We start from the raw sequence: 17,188 nt of genomic DNA, 5'->3' as shown, positions 1-17,188 counted from the left end.
TAAAGTGTAGCGAGTATGTCTTCCTTCTATTGTGAATAGGCAATAAAAGTATGCAAATACTAAGTTTTGAAATACTATAGAACGAAATTGTTTATCTCTAGTTTATTATTAGTAAAGCGCGGCAAGTACATTCTTCTTCACATGCGACACCAAGAAGGGGGGAAAAAAAAGGTAGCAGGCCTAGCGCCAAGCATGCCGCATATTGTCTTATAAAGCAATACACAAGTCATCTCCGTCACACTACATTTGACTGAACGCTGTTAACAACACAAAGAAATGCCTTTGTAATAAAAGTCAGTTCCAAACGGACCAAATGATGAGAGTGCCAACTTGTTGCTGATGCTAAACTATTAAATCCAGTTCATGTTTGAAGTCCAGAAGAATAAATGGCGCAATATCTATGACAAAAATACACCACCCGCCATGTCCTCTTCGGACCGGAATCCCACCGTCTCTCTGATTGGGGTCGGAGGTCACAACTTGGATCTCCATTAAAGGCTCCAACACCGACTACCAGATATAACCTCCATCGTCTACCTCCTCTTCTTCTTCTTGGTCCTCATCCTCCTCTTCTTCTACTTCCTTTTCTTCTTCATCCTCCCAGCCCACCCCACTACCATAATGTCCAGAGTATTCCAAGTCTTCATCTGAGAAGTAAATGGGGAATTATTTTCATTAATCATAGCAGGACAATGAATGTTCAATGAGGGTTTTTTTTGTGTTTACCGCAGTCGGGGTTGCCGCGGATTCTGGTTCCGGTCAACTCTGTGCCTCCTTGTTGCTCCACGCACCAACACTCGCCGGTTCTTTGCTCGCACTGCAATTTCCTGTAGAAGCCATCCTCATCGCAGATAGGAATGTACATGCCTGCAATTAAATGTGCAGAAAAACATTAAAACAACAACCTAAAGAAACAAAATGGACAAATTGACTGTCAGTGACAAGCACAATTAAAATAGATTGAAAGACAAATAAATAAATAGAAGTCGTACTGGAGTAGAAGAATTAGTTTTGTGATGACATTGTTGTATTTGAACAGAAACCAAGAACAAACACTTTAAAATAACAATAATAAAATGAATAAAAACGTGCAAAATGGGCATCTGTTAACATAACAATTTTTTTCAGATATCTATAACCTAAAAAAAAAAAAAAACATAAGACTTCCATGGTCAGACAGGGAAAAAAACCAATAAGTTTAACCTGAGTATTAGACGCACGCCCAACCAAATAATGAACATTAATGCTGTTTCTACCCTCTAAAAGACGGCAGATCTAATAGTCTACCCATTTTTTGGGGGTCCACATTCTGCATTTGGAACTTCTGTAGCTCAGCCAGGCACGGCGGCTCTACCAAACACAAAAATAAATGTGACACAGCATTAGGCTCATCACCAAAAGTCATTCTTCAGTAAAGTACAAAATGTCACGGGGACTCACTTTCTCTCCAGAAGCAGAGGCACCATTCGGCCACAGACACCTTGCCATCCTTGTAGCTGTCGCAGGAGTTGAAGAAAGGTCTGATGCACACCTCGTACTTGTCCAGGTTGACGGCGGCCAGCTCGCTGGGCTCCAGGCGTAGGTCGCCGTCGACGTCCAGCTTCTGGAACATCCAGCCGATGGAGTCCTTGCAGCTATTCAGTAAGCTTTTGTCCAACGCTGAGAATAAAAAGGTGGAAAATTGCTTGCTGAAGTTAAAAGTGTTGATTTTACGGGTATTGCAATGGTGTTGTTTTTTCGATTTGCAAACCTGATGTGGTTCTGGCGGCTAGTTTGCCCGACTTATTGGTCTTGGCGTTTCCGTGTAGGAGTTGGAACCAATCTTTGAGGCGCTCTCCTAAGTCGCCCAATTCCTGGGGAGTGCAGCTCTCTAAAAGTAAGACAAAATGACTCCTATGAATACTAATGACAACTTTGGAAAAGTATATGTATAAACAAAATATAGTCACATACAAAACAGAAATGTATATGAAATTAATGCAAGTAAAAATCAGATTTTTCTTACATTCTGTTGCACTTTCAATAAAAAAATGAATTGATTGTGAAACTGGAAACATAAAATATGAAAAGGAATTCAATACTTTTGGCCTTGAAAAAGATCCATAATCAAAAGGAAAAATGAAAAAAAAAACAGTGATAACTGGTATTGAATTAAACAAAAAGATTCCTAAAAAGCAATTAAAAACATGAAACAAAAATGGCATTACAATAATAAAATCCTCCATGAATCAGTCATTAATTGCTGTGTTTTTGGGTTCATAGTTTCACAGTAAAAATTCAACTATATCTAACCTAAAGAATGTCAAAATGAAGCATCCCTCTATTAGCTCATTACAAAATGTTTCATCGGGCAGTTCACTTTTTCACACTAGTGTCAATCCAATGGCGTTAGCTTTCAAACCCGGACTCTAATAAAGCCTTTACCCTTTTTCTCTCCTCTGATTGATTGATTGGCATTTCCACAAAGTGCCCAATCGATACCGTGGAACCGCCATGATGGATGATGTATGCACTCTAAATAATGACTGACTTAATCCGCCACTGCCTGAAAGAGCACCCGAGTCCCACAGGTGGCACTTAATCTCTTCAGAAGGCCGTTTATCGATTGCTGATGTACTTGCTTTAGAGAGAAATAAAAGAAAAGAATCTCACCGTGTTTGACGGGGGCGATGATGGGGACGCATGGGCAAAATCCAGCACACATGACGTTTAAGACTTTTCCTGTCAGGCAAGCTTGCTGCTGTAGTTTACACTGTAAAAAATGCACATGAAAAAAAAACCTTGCTTTGACTTTTGCCCATAAAAATTTCATTCAATTTCAATTTCTTCACTTGAAAGGATCTTTTTACCTGCGAGGCGTAGTTGTGTCCGTCGGAACCGCACACCGGACCCGAGACGGAGGGACGGCAGGGTGGGCAGGTGGTGACGCCAGCCCCCGGAAGCTCCGCCTCTTGGACTCTGAGGGAGAATAATTTTCAGTCACTGTTATATCTGAGTGGCTTTCATTCTTCTTTACCCCTGAAAATGATAAACGACCTCGTCGCCCGAAGACGAGCCGCCACAATTCAAGCCATTCATTCTCATGTGGGGGTTGCTAGACGGTTGCCATGGTTACAGCATCCTTCAACGGATGCGGCCGTGTAACAGATTCACTGTGTGTGTGTGTCTTTTACAGGGTTTTGGAAATTGGAAATATAAAATAAGGTGAATTTCTGGTCATGTGAAATGGAAATTGTCCATTTTGGTCTGTGCTGGTCATGAGCTTATTTGACAAAAATGGTTTACTTTGTGTTATGTTCCTAAGGGGTTCACATTGAAATGAAATTAATAAAAGACTTTGTAAAAAGTTTGTAAAAGTGGGCGTACCTTTGCTGCAGCTTCTTGCGGCTTATGCACACGGCTCTCTGGGAGTGGTGAGCCACACACAATTTGTGGCGGCTGCATTTGACATTGTGACATGGGTCTTTGGTGCTATCCATGTCTGCAAAAATAACATTGTGTTCAAGTTAGTACATTGACAAAGGGATGGTGTCATTTAGCTGTTAAAATGCCAGCAGTTTTTTTCTAATAGAATTTTTATTGGTATATTGTATTCATTTTTATGACTATTTTATAACATGATTAACATAATAAAATAAATAAGGTTTTTAGGGATGCTGTATTTATATTATCTTATTTTAATCCATTACTAATGTGCCTTTTAAATATGGTTTATAAATGAAGGATTGAATGACAAATTCAATGTTTTTCTTATGCAATATTTCATCAAGTGAGTCATTAACTTCTCTTAACATTTTGCAAAATAATTGTGCAAAAAAATCAAGACTTACTTTCATCCGCAAGCACACTTTCATCCACGTTTCGAATATAGTCATCCTGAAAAGACAAGAAAATATATTTTCAACATTAAAACAGATTTTAAAAAGGACACATGATACTATGAAAAAAAAAAAAACAATACTAACCTCTACTTCCTTTCTCGGTAACAAGCCACAGGGGAATGAGAAAGAAATAAATCGTTAGAGATAGAGGGAAAACAAACCTAACCATCTTAATTACACCCACTCGCCCCCATTCCGAATCCCTTGCCAGCAATTTAGCCCATGTGGACCTGTACTGCTTTGTTTACTATTGGTGCCATTGGAGATGGCTTCAAGTGTTGCCCCCCAGAGTACAGTTTGTGTGACATCATGGTGAAAAGGTCTATTGACCCAATGGTGTCGGGGGGGAAAGCCAACAAGCGTGAGTCTTGTTATTTTAACACGCCGGATGACATCCAAGGACAAAACAGCCAATCCAGTTGTGTCTTTCGTCACTCGCTGAAAAGACGACAAATACTGTGCGGGGGCTATTGCCTGAGTGTGACGCATCACAATGAGTTGTCAAAACAACTTAAAAAAAAAAACATTGTCTTTTCAGATTACAACAACAGCACTGTCAAAAAAAGACCATTTATTACTCTTTATGGACAGTGACAATGTTATTGTAACTAGTGAAATTGATCTGTAAGTATAAGTGGTAAATACAATTGTCTGGTCTCAAATTAAAATACAAAAAATATATAGTTTGTTGTATGATTTCTGAGGGATTGTTTATTAGGCTAGCGATTAAAAAATATATATTATATATTATATATTACATTAAAAGGTGCCTGTTTTTATCTGTTACTCGTTTATTCTTGGTTTCTGATCATATTTCTTGACGAGATCATATCAATAACCTTTTGCAAAAGAGTATCAGCATTATATATCTATTTTTTTTCATACCCGTTGTGAAAACCATCATGAAAATCCTCTTTGGCAGGATTCTCAATGAGTTTTTCGAGGTCAAACTAGTTTATTTTCATCCGGACTCTGACGCATGGAAGTGAGCAGTAAAGTAGTATCTCTTAGCCTTAACCTTGAGAAAGGACAAAGCAGGCTTCCAGGAAAAGATAAGCGCTTACAGAGCGCCGTCTGGGGAGTTTGTTTGTCACAATTGGTCGAATTTGACGTGAACTGGATGTAATGGTTAAATAACCACAGCCCCCCCCACCCCATTCCCATCCTGCTGAAGCCATTTTAAGCCTGGAGCATTACACCGCAGCCGCAGAGGAATCACAAATCAAAAGACTTCCGAACGCTCCAGGAGATGGAGGATACTAATTGGAGAACAGGACGGTGGGAGGGATACGATACAAGGAAGCCGATTTCGACACAGCCGAGAAGAATGCACGCCATCTTTGGCAAAACAAAACGCATGAATACATCTCCAGGTGCCTCCAAGGGGGGGCTTGTACTCTGAGATCCCCTATCACGAAAAAATAGGCGCCTGACTGCAAGCAGAAAGTGGATTTTAAATCGGCTTTGCTGTTCTCACCAAGGAAATCAATATTGAGCAGAATGGTCGCAGACAATATCAATTCTACCCTCAGCAGACTCTGATAAAATAGTGGATAAATTTGGATTGAACTGCTGACGGCAATAGACGTCCAATGTATTCTTCTTATTTTTACCATTCGCAGGGCTGGTTTTGCCTATGGGTGATGTGGGCGACTGCCCTTGGTGCAAACTATTTGGGGGGGTGCACCAAAAATGTTTTTTTCCAGTTGTGATAATTTTCTGGACTTTTATTGCTCATTTCCACATCAAGTTAGTGAACTGAATTCAGATTATGTTCATTACTTTACATTTTTTTTATTTGAATTCATTCTAGTTATCATCTTGTGGTCCAAATGTTTATATATTTTACATTGATTGATTTTATGTTGGCACATTTGTACTCTTATGAGATCTAAACGAGTTTTTTGCTCAATAAAATGAAGCATTAAAAGACAAAAGCCCTACAATTGTGTAATTGCTAAACTTAAATGATATTGTAATATATTCTTGCGTTTGTACGTGGGAGTTGGGTTTTGATTGGGTGTTTTTCTCCCCCCCTGGGCGCAATATTAGCCAGGACCGCCTCTGCGTATTGAGTGCATCACCAATTTTTATGTGCGAGAGGCTTTAAAACTTCAAGAGCCGCTCATTTCTGTTTAATCAACTCATTTATCGCACATCGTAAGTAAATAGTCGTTTAGCTGCAAATATAGTCGTGTACCTGACATTTCATAATGAGGGCAGGTGTGCACGGGCTGGAAGGCCACGAAAATGCAGCTTCTTTAATGGCTTCCCCGCGAGATGTTGGCCTCGAATGAACGGTGCGTTGTTGTTCAAAGCGAGCGGGTACTAGAATGCAAAGCGGAGTGAAGGATGGCTTTAAAGCCACTTAAGGTTTTACTATATGCTTGGCTTGTGATGTTGAAAATCTTGCTAAAAAATATTTTTGGCGTGTTTGTGGAAGGATGTCTTGTCATTTCAATAAGGAATGTTTATTTAAAGCATGGTGTACAGTAAGGAAGAATTGGTAGCTCTTCTGATCTCGCATGAATCCTTGCAAGGCTCATGCTAAACCAGTTAATTAGATGCAATCACCATGGCAACCCAAGTGCAAGAACTTGAAACAACTGCAGATGGAATCATTATCAAGTCAAACTCACATTTTCCCATGTTGGTAAAGCCAACAATTGATCAAAAACTATAGCAATGGAGTTCTACAAATATGATTTCATGTTTATTAACTTTCTTTTATAACCAATAAAAAGATGTTTGGCCTAAAAAGTGGTGAATTGTGAATAAATTTACAACTGCTCACCAGTGTGTGGATTATAAATCTATAAGAATTTGTCTGTGAGATTATGCACAGTGCATATACAGTGGTACCTTGAGATAAAAAATTAATTAGTTCTGTTACTGTGAGTATTATTTAAAATATTCATGTCTTAAATCCATTTTCCCCATGGCACATACAGATAAACATGACGACATTCATAACAGAGCTCATAAGCCCTGCAGTGTTTTTTTTTTTTTTGCAGAGGACAAAGAATATATGCATTTGAGCATTTTGGATGTCTGTTTACATGTATTGTTCTAATGTATGTGTTCAAATATCAATGATGTTTGTCTTGGTTGTTAGCATTGGACTAAGTATAGTCATTGGCTGCCATTGAAGGCAATAGATTTTTAATCTATTTAAACAGGGGTTGGTAACGAGTGATCCAGGGTGGGCAAACAAATGTTGTTAATTCTCATGTGTGTGCAAACATTGAGTCCTCTCTATGTAAAATTGTTTCAAATTTATGGACTCAAGCAAATAAAAAACAAAAATCATCCCACTGCCATCTTGCAAAACAAAACTATTAATAAGTCTGAGGTCAAGTTACTCTAGTGAGTTTCAAAGACATCAGTAAACATTATGCTAATTTAAGAAACACTTTGTTTCTGGGTGGTTTAGTAGGGTTTTTCTATAAAATATGCAAAGCATCACCCAAAAAAAAAAAAAAAACAAGGGCATACCAAACCTCCAAATACTCACATCTCGGAAACGGCTCCAATCCTCCGTCCCACCTCTGCCGTACAAGAAGGTAACATCTCGTCGCTCGTCCTCCATCACAAAGCCGCCGCCGCCGCCGTTGTCCGCGTCTCGTCTCTGCTCCTCCTCCTCCTGCTTCGGCGCCTCCTTCCGGGCGCCTCTGGCGTCCAGCTGAAGGCAGATGGAGGCCAGCAGCAGGCCGAGCAAGAAGGCGGCCGCGAAGGAGCTGCCACCCGCCGCCATGGTGATGGGCACGCGCGCTACTGGTCCAGAGGATGCCGCGAGTGATGCCGCCGCTGCTGCCGCCTTGCACACTGATTGAAACGCAGCGAGAAGACGGGAGGAAACAAAAGGGGGAGGGATTACATCCTGCGTCCCGTTCTGCTCACTTGCCTTTTTTTTTGTTGTCTCCGTGGAAGAAGAGGAGGAGCTTAGCGTCCTCTTAAAGCCGCCCTCTAAGAGACGTGATTAATTCATTCACCGCTATTAGCGACATGAATATTCCTTTAGTATGTTTCTTAGTAGGTGGGGGTGGGAGAAGGTCTCACCCAGTTCAGTTGTGAAATTTGAGGGCCTCATTTGAGATGGTAATGAAAGTTAAATATTCAAATGAACTGGGAAAGTTGCCAATAAATGAGTTAAGATTTATTGACGTTTATTGTTAAAACGCTCAACCGGAATTTTTTTATGGTTGAATCAGCAAAAGTGGAAGCTCAACGAGGCGGTAAATGAGTGGCTAATTGCCTTTGGTTAAACTATTTAGAAGGTACACGCCCTCAGATGGAGCTCAAAGAATCCCATGGGTTCGCAGATTCAATTTAAGATCAAATGAGCTCCATTTCACCCTTCATTTGTTCATTAGCAATGGCAAGCATATGTCCAGAACCCAGCTTCATTGTGGAGAAGTTCTTGCAAAGATCCATTAGTGAGCAGTTTTACTTCTGGACGTATTTTGGCCGGTCAGTAAAGTCACAAAAAAAACCTATATTTTCCTTCTACTGAGCTTCATCATTCTGTTTTTTCCCCGGGAGTTCCACTGGGATCAATTTTAGGCCCACTGCTTTTCTCTTCTACACAAAATAAGATTAAATTTCACACCCCACTAAAACGGAAAGGTTGCACCCCAAAATTTGCAAAAAAAAGGGTCATCTGCGATTATCAAACCATTAATCTGAGGTCCCCCATAGAATGTTTTTGTTATTACATACTACTATATATATATTTATAGAATTAAAGAAAACTGTCCATTTCAATCCAGCATCTGCCATAAAAACAAGAATGAAACAAAAAGGAATATGGCCGCCCCCTGAATTGGAACCTCGCCAAATTTTCTAATCTCTAAAGTCTAAACTGTGGGCTTTCCGTGTTTACCCTTGTGAAGACGATAAACACAATGCTCGGCTGCGAGCCAGCTTCATTTAAGGTCACCCAGTATTGGAAGAGGCCGGCCAAGGGGGGCACCCGGGAGGCAGAATTATGTTCCCGTGGCGCTGCTGAGCTGGTTTTTCTAACTCCGCCACTGGCAACCACATAGTCGATGCGGCACGGCCACGTGCTGAGTTGCTGTGTGGCCAAGCCAAGGGCAAAGCAAGAGAACGGTTTCCCCCCCACCTCTGCTAGATCTAATGTGTTGATCAAGCAAAGATGGTCATCAGTCAGCAACATGAAGACACAATGACTTCTAACAGTTATGCATCCGCACTTTGCCACGAACGAACATTAACACCAGAATGAGGAATATAATAATAATAATAATTTGAAAAATAATAAGGTACATTTAATTCTTGACTGATTCTGTATGAGCGTGAATGGATTAATAAGTTGATTAATTTGTTGAGTATGAACATAGTCAAATTATTTAATTTAATTAAAGATAGTGGTTAAAAAAAGGCTTATCCTTGTCAGGGACGGTAAAATTAAATTAAAGCAGGTTATGCCACTTCCAACATGGCGGAAGGGCGACTTACAATGAACACCCAAATGGAGCACTTTTGCACTTGAATATCTAAGGCTTGGTTGTCTGACTACTAAATGGATTTTTTTTCCCTTTGCCACATACAATATGGCGGCGGAGGCGACCCATGATTCACCCCAGAAAATTGGCGTGTCTATGCTCGAGTATATGGTGTAATTGTCTGACAGGTAACCAGTCAAACTTGTTAAAGGAATTGAACTGAAACAAGGTCTTAAAAAAGGTAAGATGCCAAAGCGAGAATAAAGACGGTACGTAGATGTCCAAATAGAACACATTGACTAATTTGAGGAATTTATCTATGTTCCATTGGAGCTCATTATCGATGTTGCAGGTGGTTCATCATTTGTGGACAAACTGTGGATATTTTTATCAATAGTAAGTACGCTTTTACTTTTGCAATCTTTTTTTGTCACCAGCACAAATCCATTGAATTATTTATGAACACAATATTACCCTAATAAAATTTAACAGTAAGGCAGTCATTTTTTAGTTAAAGTGGTCTGCTTTTAGAAAAATCTAGTAGGACAAAAAAAAGATATTTTTCTTCATTTATTTTTTGGATTTTGGTTGTAAGGAGAAAATATACAATACTAAATTTTAGTTTCTTAAGCATTTTAGCTGTATACTTTTAGTACGTCTTTTTAAAATGTCCTTGTTTAAATGTTTTCATTAACAGTAACGTCAATCAACACAATCATGACTATCCCTCCCATTTTAAATGAGTTTTTCTTTTGAAAGCCAGTGAGTTAATGTTCACTTAATGAAACAATCAAGGAATGACAGCTTCTCTTACTTGTAATGCAAGATTCTTGTTGGCCAATGTTGATCAACTGGTACTCTTTACATGTAATTTCTTCATCTCATGCAGTGATTTGTGTTGCTTCATACAAAACCTAAATCAAAAGAAAAGTGTGTTAGTCACAGGTTTCATATCAACTCAGATTATCTTCTGGCATTTTTTTTTACTCACTCGACTGGTTAAATGTGTTCTTTGGAAAATTTCCTGTCAATCATAAAATAGCAACAGCCATAAATTAGTTCTTAAACAGGAACAAACTTCAAGTGAGATGTTGCCCCCGCCCGACTAAACAGCCTTTCATTTGGTCTCAAATATGCAAAATGTTAATTACACAAATTATCATATTTAAAAACATGTTCTTGATTCAGACATGGAGGTCTACTGCCTACTGTTGATCCTTATTGGCTTTTCTTCAGCTGCTGAAGAGTTTTACTCTTCTATAGGTGAGTCTACTGGATTCTAAAATATACTTATCTTTCCATATATAAATTCACTATATAAATATAGCATGTCAGCAAGCAATGCACCCAGTCAAGCAGTCAGCGACATCTACGGAATCTTGAATTGAGAGCATACAAAAGGCGCACCAAATGGTTGGGCACACCGAGTCCACTTTGGGGAAATTTTTTAGAATTTTAAATGTGGCATATGTCATTAAATATATGCCACTATAAATCGCTTAAAAAGGGGAATTGCAAGGGGAGTAATTGGCTGAGTTTGACAGGTATGCATTGCCAACCTATACAACACATTTTTGCACCCAGATCAAATGACAGAGTTGCTACACACAGAGAAGGAACTGCTGGCCTCGTTGAACTACTACATTCAGGCTGAGGAAGCCAAACTGGAGGTGGTCAAAAGGTTCAAGAACACAAGATTGAAGTACTTTTTTTGGTGGTGGTGAGACTAACCTGCTCAATGATGTTGTCATGTACTCAGTTGGGCTCAGACACTGGCCGACCACTCAGCGTTTGCCAGTCAGGATCCCAAACGGTTCCTTGGCCATCCTGTGAATGCCTTTAAGCTTCTGAAAAGATTAAACAAAGATTGGAGGGATCTAGAGAATGTGGTGTCCACCAACTTGTTTGGGGGTAAACAATGGTGGAAAACCAGAACAATTCGTAAAGATCTATCCGAAAATCTTAGATTAAACCTAGAACTGAACTTGTTTGTTTCTTCTTCGGCATTTTAGCTTTTATCTCTAAACTTGAAGCTGGGAGGGAGAACTTTCCTAATGAGAATGACCAAAAAGGTGCTGCTGAAGCCCTTCTAAGGCTGCAGGATACGTACGAGCTAGACACCGACACCCTTGCTAATGGGAAGCTGCCAGGTCAGTAGTAAATAAAAAAAAGTTTAGCCAATGGATAAAACCTTTTCTCTGGGACAATCAACCTAATGTCAGCCTTCCCATTTGAAATAGATTTGACGTTTATACACAACAAATGAATCTGGAGCTATAAGGAGAAAAAAAGCACAAAAAAAGTTAACAAAATAAATACAAATTAAATAAAAAATCCCAACAATAATTCAACAGATTTGATTATTTTTATGTATAATTATATGTAAAATAAAATGCTGAATTTTGACACATTGATTTCAACATGTCATGTTTTGACACAAGCTAATGGAATGGAAGGACTGACTCGGTTGAATTAATTCTTGTGCAAGCTATTTTCCAAATCACTTTTCAAGTAATTTTATGTGGTAAAAAGTTTGGACACTCCTACTTTATAATTGTTAAGTACCGCCCCTGTCCCCCCCCACAAAGGAAGTTCACAACTCCGCACCAATCTGACTGTGGACGACTGCTACGACCTGGGCATCATGGCGTACACGAAGGATGATTTTTACCACACGGTCTTGTGGATGTCTCAAGCTTTCCGCCAAATGGAGCGAGGCGAGTCTCCCCAGTTGGTAAAGCCAGCGAAAATCCTGGATTACTTGAGCTACTCCTACTGGAAGCAAGGAGATCTAGAGCATGCCTTGGAGTTCACCAACAAGCTACTTGAGATTGGTAAGAAACTCCGCCAATCAAACAATCAGTTTCACCTCACAACATGTTGCACAATTGTGACTATTTACTGGTATTTTCGTAGATCCGGGACACGAGCGAGCCAACCAAAGCCGCACGTATTATGTATTCCATCTGGAAAAACAAAAACTGGGCAAGGAGCCTCTACAAACGCCCAAGATGGAACGCGATAATTACAACGGCGTATACGAGCGGCTATGTCGCGGCGACAGCGTCGAGTTGGTAAAAAGACGTCGACAAAAAACCCAACATCTACACACCCTATTCACAACTATATCTTTTAAAAAAAAAACAGACGCCACTCAGACGGAGTGGGCTCTTTTGTCGTTACCATGACAACCACGGCCATCCTAACCTATTGATCGGTCCAGTGAAAGAAGAAGACGTGTGGGATGAGCCTTACATCATTCGTTATCATGACGTGGTGTCCGAACAGGACATGGAAATAATCAAAGAGTGGGCCAAACCAGAAGTGAGTCCACCAATATGGTTTTACTTTTAAAAAGATGGTAGAGAAGAATGTTCTTTGACGGCTTTTTCTGACCCTCTTCGACAATGGTGAGCAAGCTCAAGCGCTCCAAAGTCAATGGCAAAAGGGAAAATGAAAGCGTTGTATCTCACAATAGAGTCTCCCAAAAGTAAGCGCGACACAACGACGAGTGAATATACCTTTTCTTCACACTTTTTCCTTTTCTGCAGCGCCTGGATGAATGACGACCATGTGGTGATAACCAAGTTGTCCAAGAGAGTGGGTGACATCACGGGCATGGACATGAGCACTTCCGAAAAGATGCAGGTCAAATCCTCTCCATCCGTCTTCTCGCCATAAAAAAAAAAAAAAGAGATGAAACATAGTATCACTCAATTTTGTGTTTACACAGGTAGTCAACTATGGCGTCGGAGGACAGTACGACCCACATTTCGACTTTAAGGGGGTAAATATAGATGTTCAAGAAATGGCAAATCTAATTTACAGGCCATCTTAATTTAGTCCTTCCTAACTATTACACAGATGATATTCTAGTCTATTCTCGATCAAAATTCAAGACCCATTGCAACACTTTGAGAAATAGTCTGCATACTGACAATAAGCAAGACACTGCTATCTACTGTAGTGAATGTGCAATTACACTTTTTTTTAGGACGACAAAAAGAGCCTCTTATACATTTTTTGATCATTTCAAATTGTGAACGCCATATAAAACCTTTTGTATGGTTACATTTTTTTGTTTTGTTTTAAAAAACGATCTTGTTTTACCCATTTCGGTTCTAATCTGGATCGCCTCGGTCACTGTGCACGTCAGCAAGCAATGTACCCAGACAGTCATCTATCTAAAGAATCTTGAATTTTAAACTTAAGTCATCCTATGTGAGTAAATATGTGCCACGTTGTGTTGGTACAGTTTATCAATACTTACTAATGGGAATTCTAATCATTAATAAGGTTGAGTAATTGGCCGAGGTTGACAGGATAACTCCATAACTATTTTTAGGCCTGTAAACTTTTCTAATGGAGATCTCATGTATGTGGAATGTATGACCTTATAGTTTTCCCATAGGACGAAATTGAAGTTCCCAATTCAAAATTGGGGAGAGGAAAGCGGATTGCCACGTGGCTATTTTATGTGAGTTATGTATACATTACTGAAATGATTGAGAGATTTCACCTATTTTGAATGGCGCTCTCTCTCTCTTTGCCGCAGATAAGCGAAGTGGAGGCTGGGGGTAACACGGTTTTCCCTAAACTGGGCGCTATTGTTGAGCCCATAAAGGTGTGGACCCTAATAGTAACGCATAGTTGTGCAAAGATGAAATGTGTGAATGTTCTGTTGATCTTTTAATGGCAGGGCTCTGCTGTTTTGTGGTATAATCTTCTTCTTAATGGAAAGGGAGATTATCGGACCCAACATGCTGCTTGTCCTGTCCTTGTGGGGAGCAAGTGGGGTGAGATTTGCACTTGGACATTTCTAGGATTTATAAAAATGCTGTTATAGTGAATGATTCCTTATTTCAGATTCCCAAATCACGACAAAGTATTTTTTCTGTGTGTTAATATTGATTTATAATGTCTTTCAGTGGCTAACTGGTGGTTTCACGAGCGAGGTCAGGAATTTAGGAGGCCCTGCGGTCTGGAAAAATCTAGCTGAACATGAGTTGTTGCCGCCCAGTTACCATGACAACTATCACCGAAAAGAGAACATCAAATATTGTAGCAGTTACAATAAGGGGGGGGATTTTTTTTTTTAATTTAAAAAATATTGCAAATTGACTTTCGTTTTTTTGATTGGGCCAATTTTCTGTTTGGAGGATTAAAATTGTTGGCTCACTTGGCCTTTGGCTTGTTTTGCAAGTGGGGTCATTGACATTCTGTTCTTGGCTTTGTGACGTCATTTGGACGTCGGCCTGCTGGACATTCACTTCATCAACAGTCATGTAAAATTTCTCATGTTTATTTTTGCTGTTTGCTTGTTCCGCTTATTTAAAAATCACTTTTCTATTCCTATGCATTGCATTCCTCTATTTATCTATAGTTATCAAAGTCTGGCCACTGCTTTGTCATTTTTGGGGTATTAATTTAAACTGCTTGTATTGAATATATATATGGTTATATTCTTAATATTTATGTAATAAATTGTGGTTTTCAAAACCTTTTCAGAGCTAATCTAATCAACTGATACCAAATGATCACATTATTGAATGACTATGAATAAAACAAACTAATATATATTTTTTATTAAATACTTTGGGAGTTAAGTTATGATCTATGAATTTGTACATATCTTAAATTTTCTGTTGAACAAATATAAGTCATCTATCAAGTTGTGTGCAAATCTTTTTTTGGGGGGGAAAGGGGCACTTAAAAAAAAAAAGAATGAATTAAACTATCAAAGAATAAATGCTGACCCTAATCCTGAACTTCATGCATCAGGCACGCAGAAATCAGGCGGGTGGTTGCCGACCCGCATTCGACCAAAGCAGCTCAGTAAAAGATCCACCGCCACCCTCGCCGTGGAACGGAGTTCCTTCTCCGTCCCAACCCGCAGAGGGTTCACCTCCACCAAGTCCACTGCGGACAGCAACCCTAAGCAACAGAAAGAGGAGCACAGATAAGCAAGTGGCTGCATCGGCCGACCGGCAAAGCATCGTAGAGTTTCTAACCAGTTTTGCCGAGGTACTCTGCGATGTACACACCCTCCCTGTAGGTGAGCCCACCCATTACGGGTGTCCCAGTCGCCGGGGTAATGTTCGGGTCTAAAGCGTCCACGTCGTAGCTCAGGTGAATCGGTCTCTCGGCGCTATTAAGACCTTTTTGTGAGTGACTGCATGATGCTGAACGGCGACATGGGCGGAGCTACGTACCCACGTTCAGTCAGATAGTCGCAGGCCTCCTCCATCACTCGGCCGACGCCAAGCGCGTCCACCTCAGTCATGGAGAACGCTTTGACGCCAGCTAACTTGAGAATGTAACTGAAAAAATGGACAAAAATGGTTTGTGTATACTGGAGAATACTGTAGAATGATTTCCTGACCCGTCAATAAATATCTGCTAAATTGTTATTGTTGAGCCTTGTATAGCAATGAGAGGTTCGCATCCCTAATTAATATTTAGCATCCCAAATTAATATTTAGTACCCAAGTATAAGTAACAGAACTTACTTTTCCTCAGGGTCTAAATCCCTCAGGCCGATGTAAACCAAATGCTTGGCCGACACGCACGAGTTCATCCACGAGAAGTTAGGCAACAGGGGGACCTGACAAAGACATTTTTTTATTTTTTTGCACAGATAATGTAAGTTCCCTAGAGTTAAAAAAAAGTGTACCTTTGCGCGCAGCTCGTGCAGTAAGAGTGACACAGGCTGCCCATGCATGTTCCCAGTGGGTGTGCTAAGGGGTGTGTTGATGTCAGCGTGGGCGTCCACCCAAACCAGGCTAAGCTCTCCAACCACTTCGGCATGTCCGTGGACTGAACCGATGGCCAGGCTGGGGAAAAAAAAACACAGTGACATAGATTTATGGGAAAAATGGTGACTGGCATCATTGTAAAGAACCTGTGATCCCCGCCCAGTACGACTGCAGTATGCCCATCTCGCTTCGCTGCCCGTACTGCCTCCGACAGCTTCCGGTTGGCGCCTCCCACCGCCCGGGCGTTTTTCACTCGACCCACCGGTTCGTCGGCCGGCACCTCCTCAAATGACAAGTTCCCGTAATCCTTCACAACACAACCTATGGAAAATGCACCAAAAAAATAACATTTATACACAAAAAAAAAACTCTAGGAGAAAAGTTGATTATCTCGCAGGCCTAATAATGAATCACTTTTCTATTTGTATGTTTGGCAAATAATGTTGTTTGCTTTGAATTTAACATAAACCTACAGAGAGCAAAGTCAAATAGTTGAGAACACAGTAACCAAATTACTGTCAAATATGTAACTTGCTCGAGACTGACTCATTTCAACACCCTGAGCCACAATTAGTCACCACTAACAATGAAGTCAACACAAATGCTGATGAGTTCAAAGACAGTCGGACAATCGCATATTCACAACGTCACCTTGTGCCTGAAGCTTGCTCACCAGCCCCTCGGCACGGATGACGTCGGGCCCAAACTGCACGCCGTCCCGTGGCTGCGGAAAAAAAAGAGCACGCCGCTTAAGTCAAGGGGCATTCTGATTGGTCAAGAGTTCAAATTGCAACCTCACCTGTCCTTTGGAGAAAGGCGCCCCGATGATCCCAATGGAGCCCTGATGATGATGGCGGTGGTGATGAAGAGCAGAGGCGATGAGGAGCTGCAGAGGCGTCTTGACGCGTTGCATGTTGACGGGTGAGTGATGGGGGAGACTAAGGAGAGACAAAATCGGAAGGAGGGTGACATGACTGGTGCGGAGGAACGTCACACAGGTTAATGATTGTTGGATGCCACTCACCGTACAAGTTGAAAAGTCCAATCCATTTCAACTTGGGAAGGTTGCAGTTGAATGTTTTAGTGG

General features: G+C 40.5%; 3 protein-coding genes across 4 annotated transcripts; 1 reads left to right on the top strand and 2 right to left on the bottom strand.

The window, feature by feature from the left end:
* Positions 1–87: 87 nt before the first annotated feature.
* On the bottom strand, positions 88–11,166 carry LOC144211976 (testican-2-like). The gene is made up of 13 exons (XM_077739552.1): positions 11,078–11,166; positions 10,338–10,370; positions 10,161–10,260; positions 7,396–7,706; positions 3,831–3,876; positions 3,367–3,481; positions 2,850–2,958; positions 2,653–2,752; positions 1,751–1,870; positions 1,441–1,659; positions 1,288–1,350; positions 727–867; positions 88–647 (listed from the first exon to the last, which is right to left on the bottom strand). Coding segments are annotated over exons 3-13 (1,362 nt in total). The 5' UTR covers positions 10,162–10,260; positions 10,338–10,370; positions 11,078–11,166; the 3' UTR covers positions 88–510.
* Positions 9,577–15,017, top strand: LOC144211328 (prolyl 4-hydroxylase subunit alpha-1-like). Its single transcript, XM_077738480.1, has 15 exons — positions 9,577–9,742; positions 10,535–10,609; positions 10,931–11,027; positions 11,106–11,257; positions 11,359–11,496; positions 11,935–12,180; positions 12,263–12,420; positions 12,494–12,670; positions 12,766–12,836; positions 12,898–12,994; positions 13,080–13,133; positions 13,758–13,823; positions 13,902–13,970; positions 14,046–14,142; positions 14,275–15,017. Exons 2-15 carry the CDS (start codon positions 10,537–10,539, stop codon positions 14,343–14,345), a joined length of 1,566 nt encoding a protein of 521 aa, XP_077594606.1. The 5' UTR covers positions 9,577–9,742; positions 10,535–10,536; the 3' UTR covers positions 14,346–15,017.
* Positions 12,028–17,043, bottom strand: arg1 (arginase 1). Of its 2 annotated transcripts, XM_077738482.1 has the most exons (9): positions 16,901–17,043; positions 16,753–16,825; positions 16,248–16,422; positions 16,020–16,179; positions 15,856–15,950; positions 15,559–15,666; positions 15,358–15,494; positions 15,103–15,280; positions 12,028–13,014 (listed from the first exon to the last, which is right to left on the bottom strand). In XM_077738482.1, exons 1-8 carry the CDS (start codon positions 17,012–17,014, stop codon positions 15,117–15,119), a joined length of 1,026 nt encoding a protein of 341 aa, XP_077594608.1. In that variant the 5' UTR covers positions 17,015–17,043; the 3' UTR covers positions 12,028–13,014; positions 15,103–15,116. The 2 variants fall into 2 exon arrangements, with proteins under 2 accessions (XP_077594608.1, XP_077594607.1); XM_077738481.1 differs by lacking the exon at positions 12,028–13,014 and having other exon boundaries at positions 14,700–15,280.
* Between the last annotated feature and the right edge of the window lie 145 nt (positions 17,044–17,188).

This window comes from Stigmatopora nigra, chromosome 18 (assembly GCF_051989575.1).
Source record: "Stigmatopora nigra isolate UIUO_SnigA chromosome 18, RoL_Snig_1.1, whole genome shotgun sequence".
Lineage (NCBI taxonomy): Eukaryota > Metazoa > Chordata > Actinopteri > Syngnathiformes > Syngnathidae > Stigmatopora > Stigmatopora nigra.
The sequence above is the reverse complement of the archived record's forward strand: the minus strand, read 5'-3'. Positions and strand labels throughout refer to the sequence as shown.